General features: G+C 41.5%; 2 protein-coding genes across 2 annotated transcripts in view; both read left to right on the top strand.

Annotated features, from left to right (window-relative positions):
* Positions 1-759, top strand: part of LOC141835077 (disease resistance protein At4g27190-like) — a 2,304-nt gene extending 1,545 nt beyond the window's left edge. The window contains exon 2 of the mRNA XM_074722504.1: positions 562-759. Within this exon, the coding sequence (XP_074578605.1) occupies positions 562-759 (198 nt within the window). The remainder of the gene's footprint in view (positions 1-561) is intronic.
* A 6,141-nt stretch (positions 760-6,900) lies between these two features.
* Positions 6,901-7,713, top strand: LOC141835076 (uncharacterized). The gene is given in 1 exon segment (XM_074722502.1): positions 6,901-7,713. A coding segment is annotated over 1 exon segment (813 nt).
* Positions 7,714-13,899: the final 6,186 nt, after the last annotated feature.

The raw sequence follows: 13,899 nt of genomic DNA, 5'->3' as shown, positions 1-13,899 counted from the left end.
TAAAGGTACTGAAAGTTTTATTGCGGTATACATAGATGGCATCCTTGTATTATCTAAAAGTGAGCAGGAACATATGGAGCATCTACAAGAAATGATAAGGTTATGCAAGAAAAATGGGCTTGTTCTTAGCCCAACAAAAATGAAAATTGGGTCTCCAACTATTGATTTTCTCGGGGCCACAATTGGAAATAAAAAGATAAAGCTACAACCACATGTTATTAAGAAGATAGCGGATTTTCAAAGAAGAGCTAACCACAACTAAGGGACTCAGACCATGGCTGGGCCCCCTGAATTATGCAAGGAGCTATATCCCGAATCTGGGAAAAACCTTGGGCCCCTTATACTCAAAGACAAGCCTAGCAGGAGAGGATGAATAAACAAGACTGGGAATTGATCAGGAAGGTCAAAACATTAATACATGCTAGCTAGTCAAGAAGGTTGTTCCCATACAAGTATAAAATATTCTTCAAAAATTCATACAAGTATAAACTATTCTTCAAAATATAAAAGAGAAAAGTATAAAAGAGACAAGAAGATGAATAGGGTTCTTCTTCTTGGGAGGCAAATTTAAAACTTCCATTTTACCTCTACTTGCCGCTGCAAGGGGAGGAAATAGGCGCGGGAGGAGTGAGGGATGGTCAGGCAGGCGATCAAGCGCTGGAGGAGAACTCGGCGGGTGGGCGAGCGCGGGAGGAGGGACGGCCGACCGACCCAGCGCTGGAGGAGAACTCGTCGGGCGAGCAAGCGCTGGAGGAGTGACGTTCGGGGGGGGGGGGGGTGAATCTCGCGAAACAGCGCCGCCGAGAGAGTGAGCGCGGTCGGGAGAGCGAGTGCGGTCAGGAGAGCGAGCACGGGCGGGCGAGGGGCAAAGGCGGTCGAGAGAAAGGCGGTCGCGAAGAACAAAGGGGGGAGTCGCGAAAAAACCTAAAAGGCGTAAGGCGTGCGTGCAGGTAAAGGCCGGTTGGGAAAAGAAACTAATAATTTTTTTATATATTTTTAATAGCGTATAATTTATCCGCGCTGTCTATTTTTTAAACTTTTTTTAACAGCATATAATTTTTGTAAGCTGTAAAAAATACTATTCATAGTGCACGGTTATACGCGTGTTGTTAATTTTAAAATATAATATATTATCCATAGCGCACTTGATTATGTGCGCTGTAAAAACTATTATTAACGGTACACTATAGATGTGTGCCGTTAATGACATGCTGCGGAAAGTCAAGTTGTAGTGTTCCATACCAACGAAAGGAAACGGAGGACAGGGAAAGAACGAAAGTGAAATCCTAGCCGAAGAAAATTGACTTACCCCGTTCGCCTTCTCGGCTGCCGTAGGCAACGGTGGCGAGGACGCTCCTTCTTCACACGAACAGCAGGCGGCATCAGATCGTGGCAAGCGGCGATCGAGTGTCGGCTGGACTGGGAAGGCAACGTCGGACAGTGGGTGGTTGCAGGCGAGGCGCGGTGGCAACGACTCAGACGACGTCGGGTGGTGCAGAGGTCGATCGCGAGGGGTTTATTGGGAGAGGGTTCGGTCGGTAGGTTTCGGCCTCACCATTCTTTTATACCTCTCGTCGGCGCGAGAAAATCGACGGCGAACGCAGTTAGCAAGCACGCGGGGATCGTGGATTGCGATCGTCGTGGGTCACGCGGGAGAAAAAAAGGCGACGGGCAGTTATAATGAGGAGTGCACAGTACTCTTCAATTGGGGTTAAGATTTGGGCTAAACCGGATTAAGTTTATTAAATCGAATCAGATTAAATTTTGGTTTGTTTGGTTCACTAATCAAACGATCTCGGATTTGACCTAAACTAGTTTTGTTTGGTTTACCAGATTAAATTTTTGTTTGTTTGGTTCACTAATCAAACGATCTCGGATTTGACCTAAACTAGTTTTGTTTGGTTTGTCTTCCTAAGACAAAATTTTCCATCTATCCCTTTTTGCCAAAACTTTCTTCCATCCTGAATCAAACCAAGTTGGTTCAAAACTGATCCACTAATAAAATAATAAAATAATAATAATGATAATAATAATTTCTCATGTCTTACATTATTGATTATGCTATTATTTGGTGGGATCAAATTATTCTAAGTAGGAGAAGAAACAAAGAGAGACCTATTGACACATGGGAGGAGATGAAATGTATAATGAGAAAGAGGTGCACTGGAAGAATAACATCCTAGGACTGTCATGACAACAATGAGATGATACTCAATAAATGATAAGTCAATGGTTTTAGTTTAAGAAAATATATGTAACCTTGATATAGCCAATTCTATAAGTTTGATATACTTTTGGCTAGCACAAAAGAGTCTTCAAAAGGCTAGTACTCTCTTGGTTAAGAAATTATGCAATATGTAGAAGACCAATTGTTTAAAACTAATCAAGCAGGAAGAATAAATATCAATGGTGATTTTCAATAACTAACCTCCTTAAACAAAACATGTTCCTTCAAAAATGCTAGGTGCCCTTCATTTAAGGGAACTTAGGATCATATGCAAGCCATAGCCCTTGTGTTGTTCCTGTTTTGCTTGAGCCCTTCATTGCGTTGATTGCAGGGCTATCAATAAGAAATAGGAATACAATGAATACATGGTTCTTGCATTTTCTCTAAAATTGATTTGAAGTCTGGCTATCATCAAATTCGAATGCGAGAGAGATGAATAGAAAACTGCTTTTTAAAACTAGGTATGGTTTATACGAATGGTTAGTCATGCCATTTGGGCTACCTAGTACTTTTATGAAATTAATGAACCATATTTTGTGTGCTTTTATTGGGGATTTTGTTGTAGTATATTTTGATGACATCTTGATTTATAGCAAAAATTTAGATGAGCATCTAAATCATTTACAAAAAGTTCTACATGTTTTACGAAATGAAAAGTTGTATGCTAACAAAAATGTTTTTTTTTGCACTTAACATCCTAGGACTGTCATGACAACAATGAGATGATACTCAATAAATGATAAGTCAATGGTTTTAGTTTAAGAAAATATATGTAACCTTGATATAGCCAATTCTATAAGTTTGATATATTTTGGCTAGCACAAAAGAGTCTTCAAAAGGGGCAATATGTAGAAGACCAATTGTTTAAAACTAATCAAGCAGGAGAATAAATATCAATGGTGATTTTCAATAACTAACCTCCTTAAACAAAACATGTTCCTTCAAAAATGCTAGGTGCCCTTCATTTAAGGGAACTTAGGATTATGCAAGCCATAATTCATTTTATCCAAGAAATAGGAAACAATTATTATATAAGGGTAGAATGTTCCTCAACTGTTCCTTAGACTTCTTCTTGAGTAGGAGGTGATGTCACATCCCGAGAGACGGATGTCTGTCACGTCCCGAGAGACGGATGTCCGAAAAATTTCGACAGCATCTCCCCTGTAACAATTCAACTTTCCCTAAGACATTTAACATAGGGCCAACACGACCACTCAACAATACAAAATAGGTATTAAAACTACTAAACTATATGAATGAAGGCCCACATGGCCACAAACCACATATCGAACACATACATCAAATATAGCAACCACAACCACTCTTATAAGATACGAAGATTTTTGCTATTATAATTAATATTTTATTATTTTAGTGGATCAATTTTGAACTAAATTGAACTAACTTAGTTTGGTTCATGATAGAAGGGGTTTTGACAAACTAAAGGGATGAGAAGATTCGTGTTGTGAAGACGAATCAAACGAAACTAGTTTGGGGTTAAATCGGAGTTCGTTTGATTAGTAAACCAAATGAACTAAAAATAAACCCAATTTGCTACAGTAAACCTTGAGTTTCGGGATTGGCTTGGTTCAGTTCGTGCGTTCCGGTTCAGCCAAATCCCAATCACGGTTAAACACTATAGTTTCTCAAAATCATGTAATCACGATTTCCTCCCTCGCTCGCATCTCTCGCAGCGCCCACGCCCGAGTCTGGCGAAACCGATGGACGCCACCACCCGCGTCGTGTCTGCTGGCAAGAATCTCGAGTAGGAAGCTTATAAAGAGGGTTGATCGAAGGAGGGATCGAGAGGGGAGTAACCCTAGCCACATCTCCTCTCTGTTTTGTCTGCCGCCGCGTGCAGACAATCGAGCCAGCCACTGCCTGACCGTCGACATGCCGTTTGCCGTCCGTCGGAGAAGCAAGAGGCAAAGCCCTAGCAGTTCGCCTCCTCCCTCTCTTCTCTGATCGTGCCACCCTCTTCGTCCTGCCGCAGCCTGCTGCCGTCTTTGCCGTCGCCATTCTTCTAGAAGTAGAAGTAGAGTAGCTGCTCCGCCGCTGCTGCACCTCCCCTGCAACCGACGCCCAACACCGCCCCGACCAGCGCCGCCTCCCTCCTTCCTCAAGCCGACCGCCATTGACCTCCGTGGCCTTCTTCCTCTTGTTCCTTCGGTTTGCCGATTTCTTGATCTAAGATAACTTCTCTGGCGGGTTAGGTCAACCCCCTGCCAAAAAGTTACCTTCCAATTGGTTTTGGCAACAAGAATCGGAGCTTAATTAGGGTTCGAGCTGAGGTGAGTTCAATTCTTGTTTGACAATGAATCTAGGGGATTTGAGAATTCTTGTTTCAGCCCTGATTGGCTCTGTTGGGTTGGAATAATTTAGGGTTTGCTATGTTCATAGGATTGGACTGTTGGTTTTGAATTAGTAGAGATTAGGTTAAGCTAATGATTCCTAACTTGAGATTAGGTTTAATTGGGTACTATGATTACCATGAGTGAGGTTTGAACCGATGGATTAAATGAGAATTGAGCTAAAAAATTTGGATTAGTAGGGTTAACTTGATTAGGGTTTTGCCTAATTAAATGACATAAAATTAATGTAATTTGGGTTTATGCCTAATTAATAAGGAAATTAATTTAATTAGATAAATAATTAGTAACTAAGTTATTAATTGATTTACATTGGATTATTTGTAATTTAGTTAATTAACAAGTTTGTTAGTATGATTAATTGAGCTAAATTGGAATAAGGCAAGCGTAAGTTAAATTAACCGAGTCATGTTAAATTGAGTTAACGGGAGTTTAATTGAGTTAGATTAACCTTAGAATCGATTAGGGTTTTCTTGCATAGAAATTAATCTAATATTATACTTAGTTGTGTTGTGTTTGTAAATTTCAGGACCTTGATTGGTACGGAGAGATTTTTATTGCGACGATTTGTCAATCAGGTGGGTAATCCCACGTACTTGGTCAGTACAGGTTATTTCCTTTTCTAGTGCATGCTGTCCTTCTGTTATTGTTAGTTTGATTCCTTAATCGTATTCCTATTTGTTGTTGATACCTTAATTATACTCTTGGTTGTTCCTTGCTTGTCCTTAATTCAGTTGACTTGATGAACCTCTATACCTTAATTATACTATTGCTTGTATGAACCTTTGGTTATCTAACAATTAAGACCTATTGTCTATGCATGTTAATATTGGTTATTATTACTTGATCATGGCATCATGGTGCATGATGATGATTGTAATTCCTAATGTTGTGGGTCTATTGTCATTAATAGATGGCATGTACGCAGCTGGGTCAATGTCTTGTGTCCTCGTCACCGTAGAATGGTGGTACTCAAAGTATGGAAGTGATACTTGAGGATGAGTATGAAAGACAGACATTGGCCATGAGCTGTATGTAGTTATACATGGCTACCTACTATTTTGTCACCAGACTACTTTGTTGTAGGGTTGGAATTATGGCAGTGTGATATCGGACGCCCCCAGCGTCATATATACATGACTGGGACGAGTGTGGCAGTTGCATTCATGCATATGCTTGCATTATGTGCATTATATAGGTAATGGACCGTATATATATGCTACATTTGGATGTATGCTTGATTGATCCTTGGTTGATGCATTTGGGTGTCATTATCATTCATGTCATCCATATTATGGTAGTAGTCCACTGTTAGTTGATTATTTCTGTTGTTTCTTGTATATCTCTGCTCTAACATGTTTACTTTTAAGCATGCATTGTCTATTCTGTTTATCCACTGAGTATTTTGTACTCACCACCCAGACTCTGGGGTTTTTGTCTCCCTAAGTAATAGATAGAAGATTATTGCTAATGCTAGAGGAGATCTGTCGATCATGCCATCTCACAGCTGGAGAAGTGTTTCAATGATGTGATTTTATCGTGTATGAATTTGGATTTGTACCCGTGTATATGGATTTGTTGTACTTCCGTTTGCGTAGTTTCTGATTTCATAGACTTGTAGAGTTTAGTATGTTTTGAGGTTTTTCGTATAATTGTTGTCACTTTTCGTGGTGATACATCTTTGGTATGTAAGTGTGGTAAGATATGTTACTTGCATGTGATAGATTGGTTGTGGCCGTGTGGGCCTTTGTTAGATAATTTAGTATTTTTTTCATGTACTGTATGTATATGAGTGGCCGTGTAGGCCTCGATGTTATTATGTATCCAGGATAAGTTGAATTGTTACAAGGGAGATACTGCCGAAATTTTTCAGATAGCCGTCTCTGGACATGACAATTTTATGGTATCAGAGCTTAGGTTGCGAAGTCCTGCTTAGGTTCTTTTGGATTTGTCATTGTTTCTTATAGATTTGTCATCGTATTTGATTTATCGAATTTTATGTCACTCGATCCAGGTTGTGAGATGAAATTGGCAATGGCGATCTCCAAAAGCAATTATCAGTAAGTATTTATGTGCATCCTATTTTGTAAGAAATTTATAGTGGAGTTGTTACCAGGTGATATCATGGCTCCTATATAAAATCGAGTACGTGGTCGGCCTCGGAGGCAACCTGCTAGGTTTGTAGAGACGGAAAGTTCTGAGGGTGCTGCGGATAGTCGGGGGCAGAACCCTAACCCTCTAGTTGTGGGAGGACAGGGTTCTCAAGCTCAGGAGTCATCTCCGACTATCCCTACACTTACTCCGATGGATAAAGGTCATATATTGACATTGGCCAAGACGACCAAAGATCGATTCACTTTATTTCATGGGGGATCTGACCCGTGGATGGCTAGATCTTGGTTAGAGAATCTTACAGATACTTTTGAGTATATGTCTTGTACGGATGTGGAGAAAGTTGGTTTAGCCACATACCATCTTCGAGACCAGACTATCACATGGTGGAAGCCACAGAAGACCGTATTTGGAGAGCAGGAGGTGACTTGGGTAGCATTCAAAGAAGCCTTCGAGAGACAGTATTTCCCGACAACCTTATGTTTGGCACGCCGCTAGGAGTTCTTGAGCTTGAAGTAGGGAGAACGATCGGTTATGGAGTATAATGCTAAGTTCACCAAACTTGCAGAGTTTTATCCACATCTGGTGGTACGAGATGAAGATCGGATGTTTCAATTTGTACAGGGCCTTTCTGCATATATACGGGTCAGGATGTCTGGATCTTCCACTAACTCTTACAGAGAGGCTTTAGATCGAGCCCTTTCTATCGAGTTAACCCATCAACAAGTGACTCGAGAGAAGAAGATCGAGAAGCAGAGTACTCACGGCAAGACAAAGAATCAAGACTCTCAAATGACGGGCCAGAAGACACAGAAGATTGGGCAGTCGTCAGGAGAGAAGTTTAGAAATACTTCACAGCCAAGCCGGAAGGATAGGGGTAGGAACTGTAATCGGTGTGGATCACATAGTCATTCGATGGACGAATGTCTATTGGATTACTCCATTTGTTATTGCTGCAAATTTCCTGTCCATACGGTCAGAGAGTGTACGTTGAAAGCTCAGTAGGAGTCTACAAATGTTGCACCTCCTAGGGAACATTCTACACAACAGCGATCACAGAGAACAGCATAGAGAACCAAAGCTCCTCAACAACAACGACAGATATATCTACTAGAAGGGAGGGACCAAACAACTATACCACCAGTATTCGAACACCCCACTAGTTCAGAGACTTATTATCCTTCACAGTATACAATGATGCCTCAGTCATACCACTTATCTTCCCAGCAGCCTCAGTTTCCAACATCAGTATCTCAGAGTTAGCTTTAGCCAGAGTGGAGACAAATGGTGTCATATACAGCTAACCAGCCGACTAGTACGGAATTCAGACACGTTGAGGCTACGACCAGAACGGAGGAACAGTAGAATGAGAAATCATTCAATTGAGTTGTAATTTTTAATTACTATGGTATTTTCAAACTATAGCAAGTAAATAGTAGATTTGAGGATCAAATTTTTGTTAGAGGGGGAGAATGTAAGATACAAGGATTTTTGCTATTATAATTAATATTTTATTATTTTGATGGATCAATTTTGAACCAAATTGAACCAACTTGGTTTGGTTCATGATAGAAGGGGTTTTAACAAAACTAAAGGGATGAGAAGATTCGTCTTGCGAAGACAAATCAAATGAAACTAGTTTGGATCAAATCGGAGTTCGTTTGATTAGTAAACCAAATGAACTAAAAATAAACCCCTTTGCAACAGTAAACCCTGGGTTTCGTGATTGGCTTGGTTCGGTTTGTGTGTTCCGGTTCAGCCAAATCCCAATCGCGGTTAAACACTGTAGTTTCTCAAAATCGTGTAATCGTGATTTCCTCCCCCGCCCGCGTCTCTCACAATGCCCGCGCGTGAGTCCGACGGAACCGATGGACGCCGTCGCCTGCGCCGTGTCCGTCGACGAGAATCTCGGGTAGGAAGCTTATAAAGAGGGCTGATCGAAGGAGGGATCAAGAGGGGAGTAACCATAGCCGCATCTCCTCTCTGTTCTGTCTGTCGCCGCATGGAGACAGTCGAGCCAGCCACCACTCGACCGTTGTCGTGCCCTTCGCCGTCCGCCGGAGAAGCAAGAGGCAAGGCCCTAGCAGTTCACCTCCTCCCTCTCTTCTTTGATTGCGCAACCTTCTTCGTCCTACCATAGCCAACTGCCATCTTCGCCATCACCATTCTTCCCGAAGCAGAGCCGCCACGCTCGCCAATAATCGACGCCCGACGTCGCCCCGACCAGCGCCGCCTCCCTCCTTCCTCAAGCTGACCGACGCTGACCTCCGTGGCCTTCTTCCTCTTGTTCCTTCAGTTTGCCGATTTCTTGATCTCAAATAACTTCTCTGGCGGGTTAAGTCAACCTCCTGCCAGAAAGTTACCTTCCAATTGTTTTCGGCAGCAAAAATCAGAGCTTAATTAGGGTTCGAGCTGAGGTAAGTTCAATTCCTTTTTGACAATGAATCTAGGGGATTTGAGAATTCTTGTTTCGGCCCTGATTGGCTCTGTTCGGTTGGAATAATTTAGGGTTTTCTATGTTGATGTAGACCAAGGAGGGGATACAAGCTTACAAGACAAAATCAAGAAGGAAGAGGAAGAGGCATTGAAGGGAATTGGAGGACCCATGACAAGATCCAAGACTAAGAGAATGAAGCAAGCTTTGGAAGGCTTAATAATAGAGCTCAAGGAAAAGGAGGATCAATGCACAATGGAGGCAACAACTAAATGGATCACATTCCTTCAACTTGAAAAGGAAATTGGGCCAACATAAAGACAAAACTTGAAGGCCCAAATCTACATGATCCAAGATGCATTCAAGGGCTACAAGTGTCCAATTTTCGTTGGTATTTTTGGGAGAATTTTTTGAAATAATTTTTGATATCTTTTGGTGGATTTTTAATGCTTTTTGGGAGTTCCTAAGCTAGTATTATGGGAAATAAATGTCATGCATGCATGCATGCATGATAATCATCGGGGTTAATGCAATAAACATGACGTTCTCAAAGCGACACAAGTGATCTTCCGGGTCTGTTGAGCCATCATATTCTCCCACCTGGGGTGGTCGAAGTCCCGGGGCACTTTCCTGTTCTAAGATTTCCCTGGTGAACGGTATGTCGGGCAGGCCGATTGGCATGCTTGCTGGTGCCTTCCCCTCCTGATATCCCGGAATACTTATCCGTCGGGATTCGCTGGAGTCTTCGTCTTCATATCTCCTGTCTCTATTAGTGGATCCTGCTTGTGTTTGAGATTTCCTCAATAGGCGAAGGCCTAGGTTTTCCCCGGGCGGGCCGCCCCGTCGGTATCGGGGGTGGTTGAGTCGGAGCGTTGCGCAAGGCGGCGTCGATGGCCTATTGCACAATCTGGTTCAGATCAGTTTTGTTCATTGTGACCGTCTCCTCATGCGGTCTTTCCTCGACAGGCTCTCGGTTGCTAGCGGTGCGCCTGGTAGTCACCATCGTGTTGTCTAGCTCAGAGTTCCCACAGACGGCGCCAAAATGTTCCGGCTCCTTGCCGACGATAGCCACAACACCAAGCAATAGGAGGCCGCGTCAACTTGTACCGCCACGTCGAGGAGAGGGGTCCTGAGGAGGCAAAAGCTAAATGCTCGGGTCAGAGGGGTGCCGGGGAGTCCCGGCGTGGCCACTCCGACGCTCAAGTCAGGCAATGAGCAAAGAAGTTTGTAATGGGAAGAATTCAGAGAGTTCATTGTCATACCTGTGCCATTTATATAGAGATGGGGGGGGGCGTCATTTTAGGATCTCGGAGCTGTTGATTGGCTGTTGATCCCCTATTGACTGGGTATGGATAATTTTCAAGGGTTTTATCCATCCGATAGCTTGGAGTTGTAGATCCATATCTGACGGCTTTGCTTGCACGTAATATCCTCTTTGGACGATTGGGATTAGGCGGGGCCACGTAAGGGACTCGGTCTACCTTCTCCTTCTCGCGGATGTGCAGCCACTTTTGCTAGGAAAGTTGGTAGGATACTATGCTGTTATACCTTTTGAGGACGGAGGTCGGGAGTGGCCGATTAAGGGAGGCTCTCCTAGGGACGTATGGCCCTACTTTAGTTGGAGGGTCTCTGTGGAGCGGTCCGGCGATTCTGGCTGGGCTCATGCCTGGAGGTGGGCCCGTGATGCCGGTACTGCGTCCGGAGGTGGACTTGCGAGGCTTATATATGGTTTTGAGGTAGGCATGTACTGCCGGTACCTTATCCGGAGGTAGGCATGTGATGCCGATGCCTTGCCAGAGGTAGGCATGTGATGCCGATGCCTTACCGGAGATAGGCATGTGATGCCGATGCCTTGCCGGAGGTAGGCATGTGATGCCGGTACCTTGCCCGGAGGCATGTAATGCCAGCCTTGTAGGCGTGTGATGCCGATGCCTTGCCCAGGTAGGCGTGCGATGCCGATGCCTTGCTGGAGGTAGGCGGATGTGAGAGGTAGCGCATACCCCTAAGTTTCCTGGGTCTATTTCCCTGTACTTCGTTCCCTTGCTGGGGTTTACCTTTTGCTTGATTTCCTTTGTCTTTCTTTCATTGCTATCTGCGCTCCATTTTTTTTTTGCTCGTGTTTAGTCTCAATGTCTCAATGATGCTTATTGAATTTTGATGTTTACTGATGTTTTATGATGGTGTTTTGTGAGAGAGTTTGGTGGTAGGAATTTTACTGCAGCAAATTGCCTTATATGCCACTCATTTGACTTAAATTTATCGGACGTTATATAGCCATGTCAATACTTTATACTGTGTTTTGTTGACTTCCCATCTCCATTATTACTAACTTGCATTGTTTTAGAAAACTAGATGTTGTTGTTGATATCCTACTATTCCTCTTACTCAGCTTGGTGAAACCATATATCCTATGAAGGAAGATTTTATCATGGTCCATTTGCAGCATGCTTGTACACATTGCTGTGTGCTAATGGTGTCTGGGTCACGATGGGTTTGCAATCAATGTAAAAATTTCCAACTATGTGATAAGTAAGTGACGTCTTTAAAGCATCTTTTACTTCTTTCTTGAATATACTAGTCCAAGAATACCTATTATATTATTTTGACTGTAGATGCGTTGTGTCCTTTTGTAATGAACTAATACAATTTCAATTTCTATCAACGAGTGACCAATTTAATCTTCATGTACGGCTAGGCGTAACCAATTTATAGGCGCTATTGAAAGATTAGAGGCTTCTAGAAGCTTTTGTGCTACATTTTGTTATAGTTACTAAAAGTGACATCATGAGATTAACTCCTACAGTCAAACAAGTACATGAGAGATTACATGCAATGTAAAATCAGAAGCTTTATACCTCAAGATGTTCTTATTAGAAACTAACCAAATTCTTATGAGAGACACCTAAACCTAAAGCTCTTCAAATTATGATAGACCTTAATGAATCACAACTTGGTCAAAAATGAAACTATTGAGAGGCGTCATGTGATCATTGTAAAGAAATTCAATGATGACTATCCTTCATTATTACAATTACTGCTATTTACATCTCGTGGATCTATTTGCACAAGCAATTTTGTTTTCATATCGGCAAGTGTTATGCATTTACATTTTATTTGCGTTTATTATTCCATATGCATTAGGTCAGGTATAAAATATTTATAATGAATCAATTAAAAATGTTTAAAATATATCAATATAGATAGTAAAAGGCTAATACATTTGTTTAAATATGATTGCATCTACCTTCGGCTATCAAACTGCATACACCATTGTACTATGCAGTGTCTCTACACATGCCACTTGCAAAGACTTTTTAAGTCTGCTTTAATTATTATCTAATAGTTAAACATGTTGCAAACCAAATAAAATCGTTTTATTCCAAATTGGCTCAAAATATTTTTTTCCCCTGAAATTAGTTACTAAGCAAATTCACGACATTGATCTGAAAGTTACAAAAAACATCTATCCATTATCTTGATCCTAATTGCTATAATTTCTGTAGATGCTTGAGGAATTTATCTGTCTTGAAACTTCAATTTTCTAATGATAGTTATGTGCCATCTCAAAATTTAGTCAACAGATGCTGTAATGGCTCTTGATTTCTTGAATAATGCTCAATCAGGGCAGTCTAATTAAGGTGGTCTTTCCTCTATCAAGACTGTCTGATAGTCTCAATGGGAATGTATTAAACTTTTCTAATCCAAATCTATCCTGAAGTTTATATTTAGTGTTTCAGGGTAATAACTTGTAAATGATTTAGTTTTTTTTTTTGAAATTGTTGAATTGTATTAAAAAATAATATCTTTCTGTAAATCCTTCGATCGACCAATTAGATGTTCTATGATTCAGGTGCCATGAAGTGGAAAGGAGACTCGATGAAAGGGAAAGACATCCAGTAACTTCTAGAGACAAGCATGTGCTTCATCCAGTGAGTTATTCTCGTTGTGCAATCTTTACTGCATCTGATAGCAGCTGACTTGGTGGTTTTGTTTGCTTATGCCTTTTTTTCCATAGTACTTAATATTGCTAACATGATATCAGATTGAAATAAATGATGTGGCCATGGATACAAAGGATGAAGATGAGATCCTGGAGAGTGAGTTTTTTGACACCAGACAGGCATTTTTAAGCCTTTGTCAAGGGAACCATTATCAATATGACACTCTTCGCCGTGCTAAGCATTCCTCAATGATGGTCTTGTATCACCTCCATAATCCAACTGCCCCAGCCTTTGTAACGACTTGTAATGTCTGTCAACATGACATCGAAACTGGGCAAGGCTGGCGTTGTGAAACCTGTCCAGAGTTTGATGTGTGCAATGGATGTTATCAGAAAGGTGACATCAATCATCCCCATAAGTTAACCAATCATCCATCGACAGCTGAACGTGATGCACAAAACAAAGAAGCTCGGCAAAACCGAGTTTTACAGGTAAGCTTTTTGTTTTTGTTTTCTTTTATTCTCTCGATCTCATAAATGTACTCCTCATCATCTTATTTGAGGTCATAAAGAGCTTGCTTTACTTTCTGTTGATACATATCAAATTGTTTGCTTTACTGAAATCATTCAATTCTTTTATCTATGCAGCTAAGGAAAATGTTAGATCTCTTGGTCCATGCTTCACAGTGTCGGTTTCCCCAGTGCCAATATCCCAACTGCCGTAAAGTTAAAAGCCTATTCCGCCATGGAATACAATGCAGAATACGTGCTTCAGGAGGTTGTCCCTTATGTAAAAGGATGTGGTATCTCCTTCAGC

This window comes from Curcuma longa, chromosome 9 (assembly GCF_044706935.1).
Source record: "Curcuma longa cultivar G26 ecotype Majalengka, Jawa Barat chromosome 9, ITB_CL_G26_1.1, whole genome shotgun sequence".
In the NCBI taxonomy this organism is placed as follows: domain Eukaryota; kingdom Viridiplantae; phylum Streptophyta; class Magnoliopsida; order Zingiberales; family Zingiberaceae; genus Curcuma; species Curcuma longa.
Note: the sequence above shows the minus strand (reverse complement) of the source record. Positions and strands in the feature narration are given on the sequence as shown.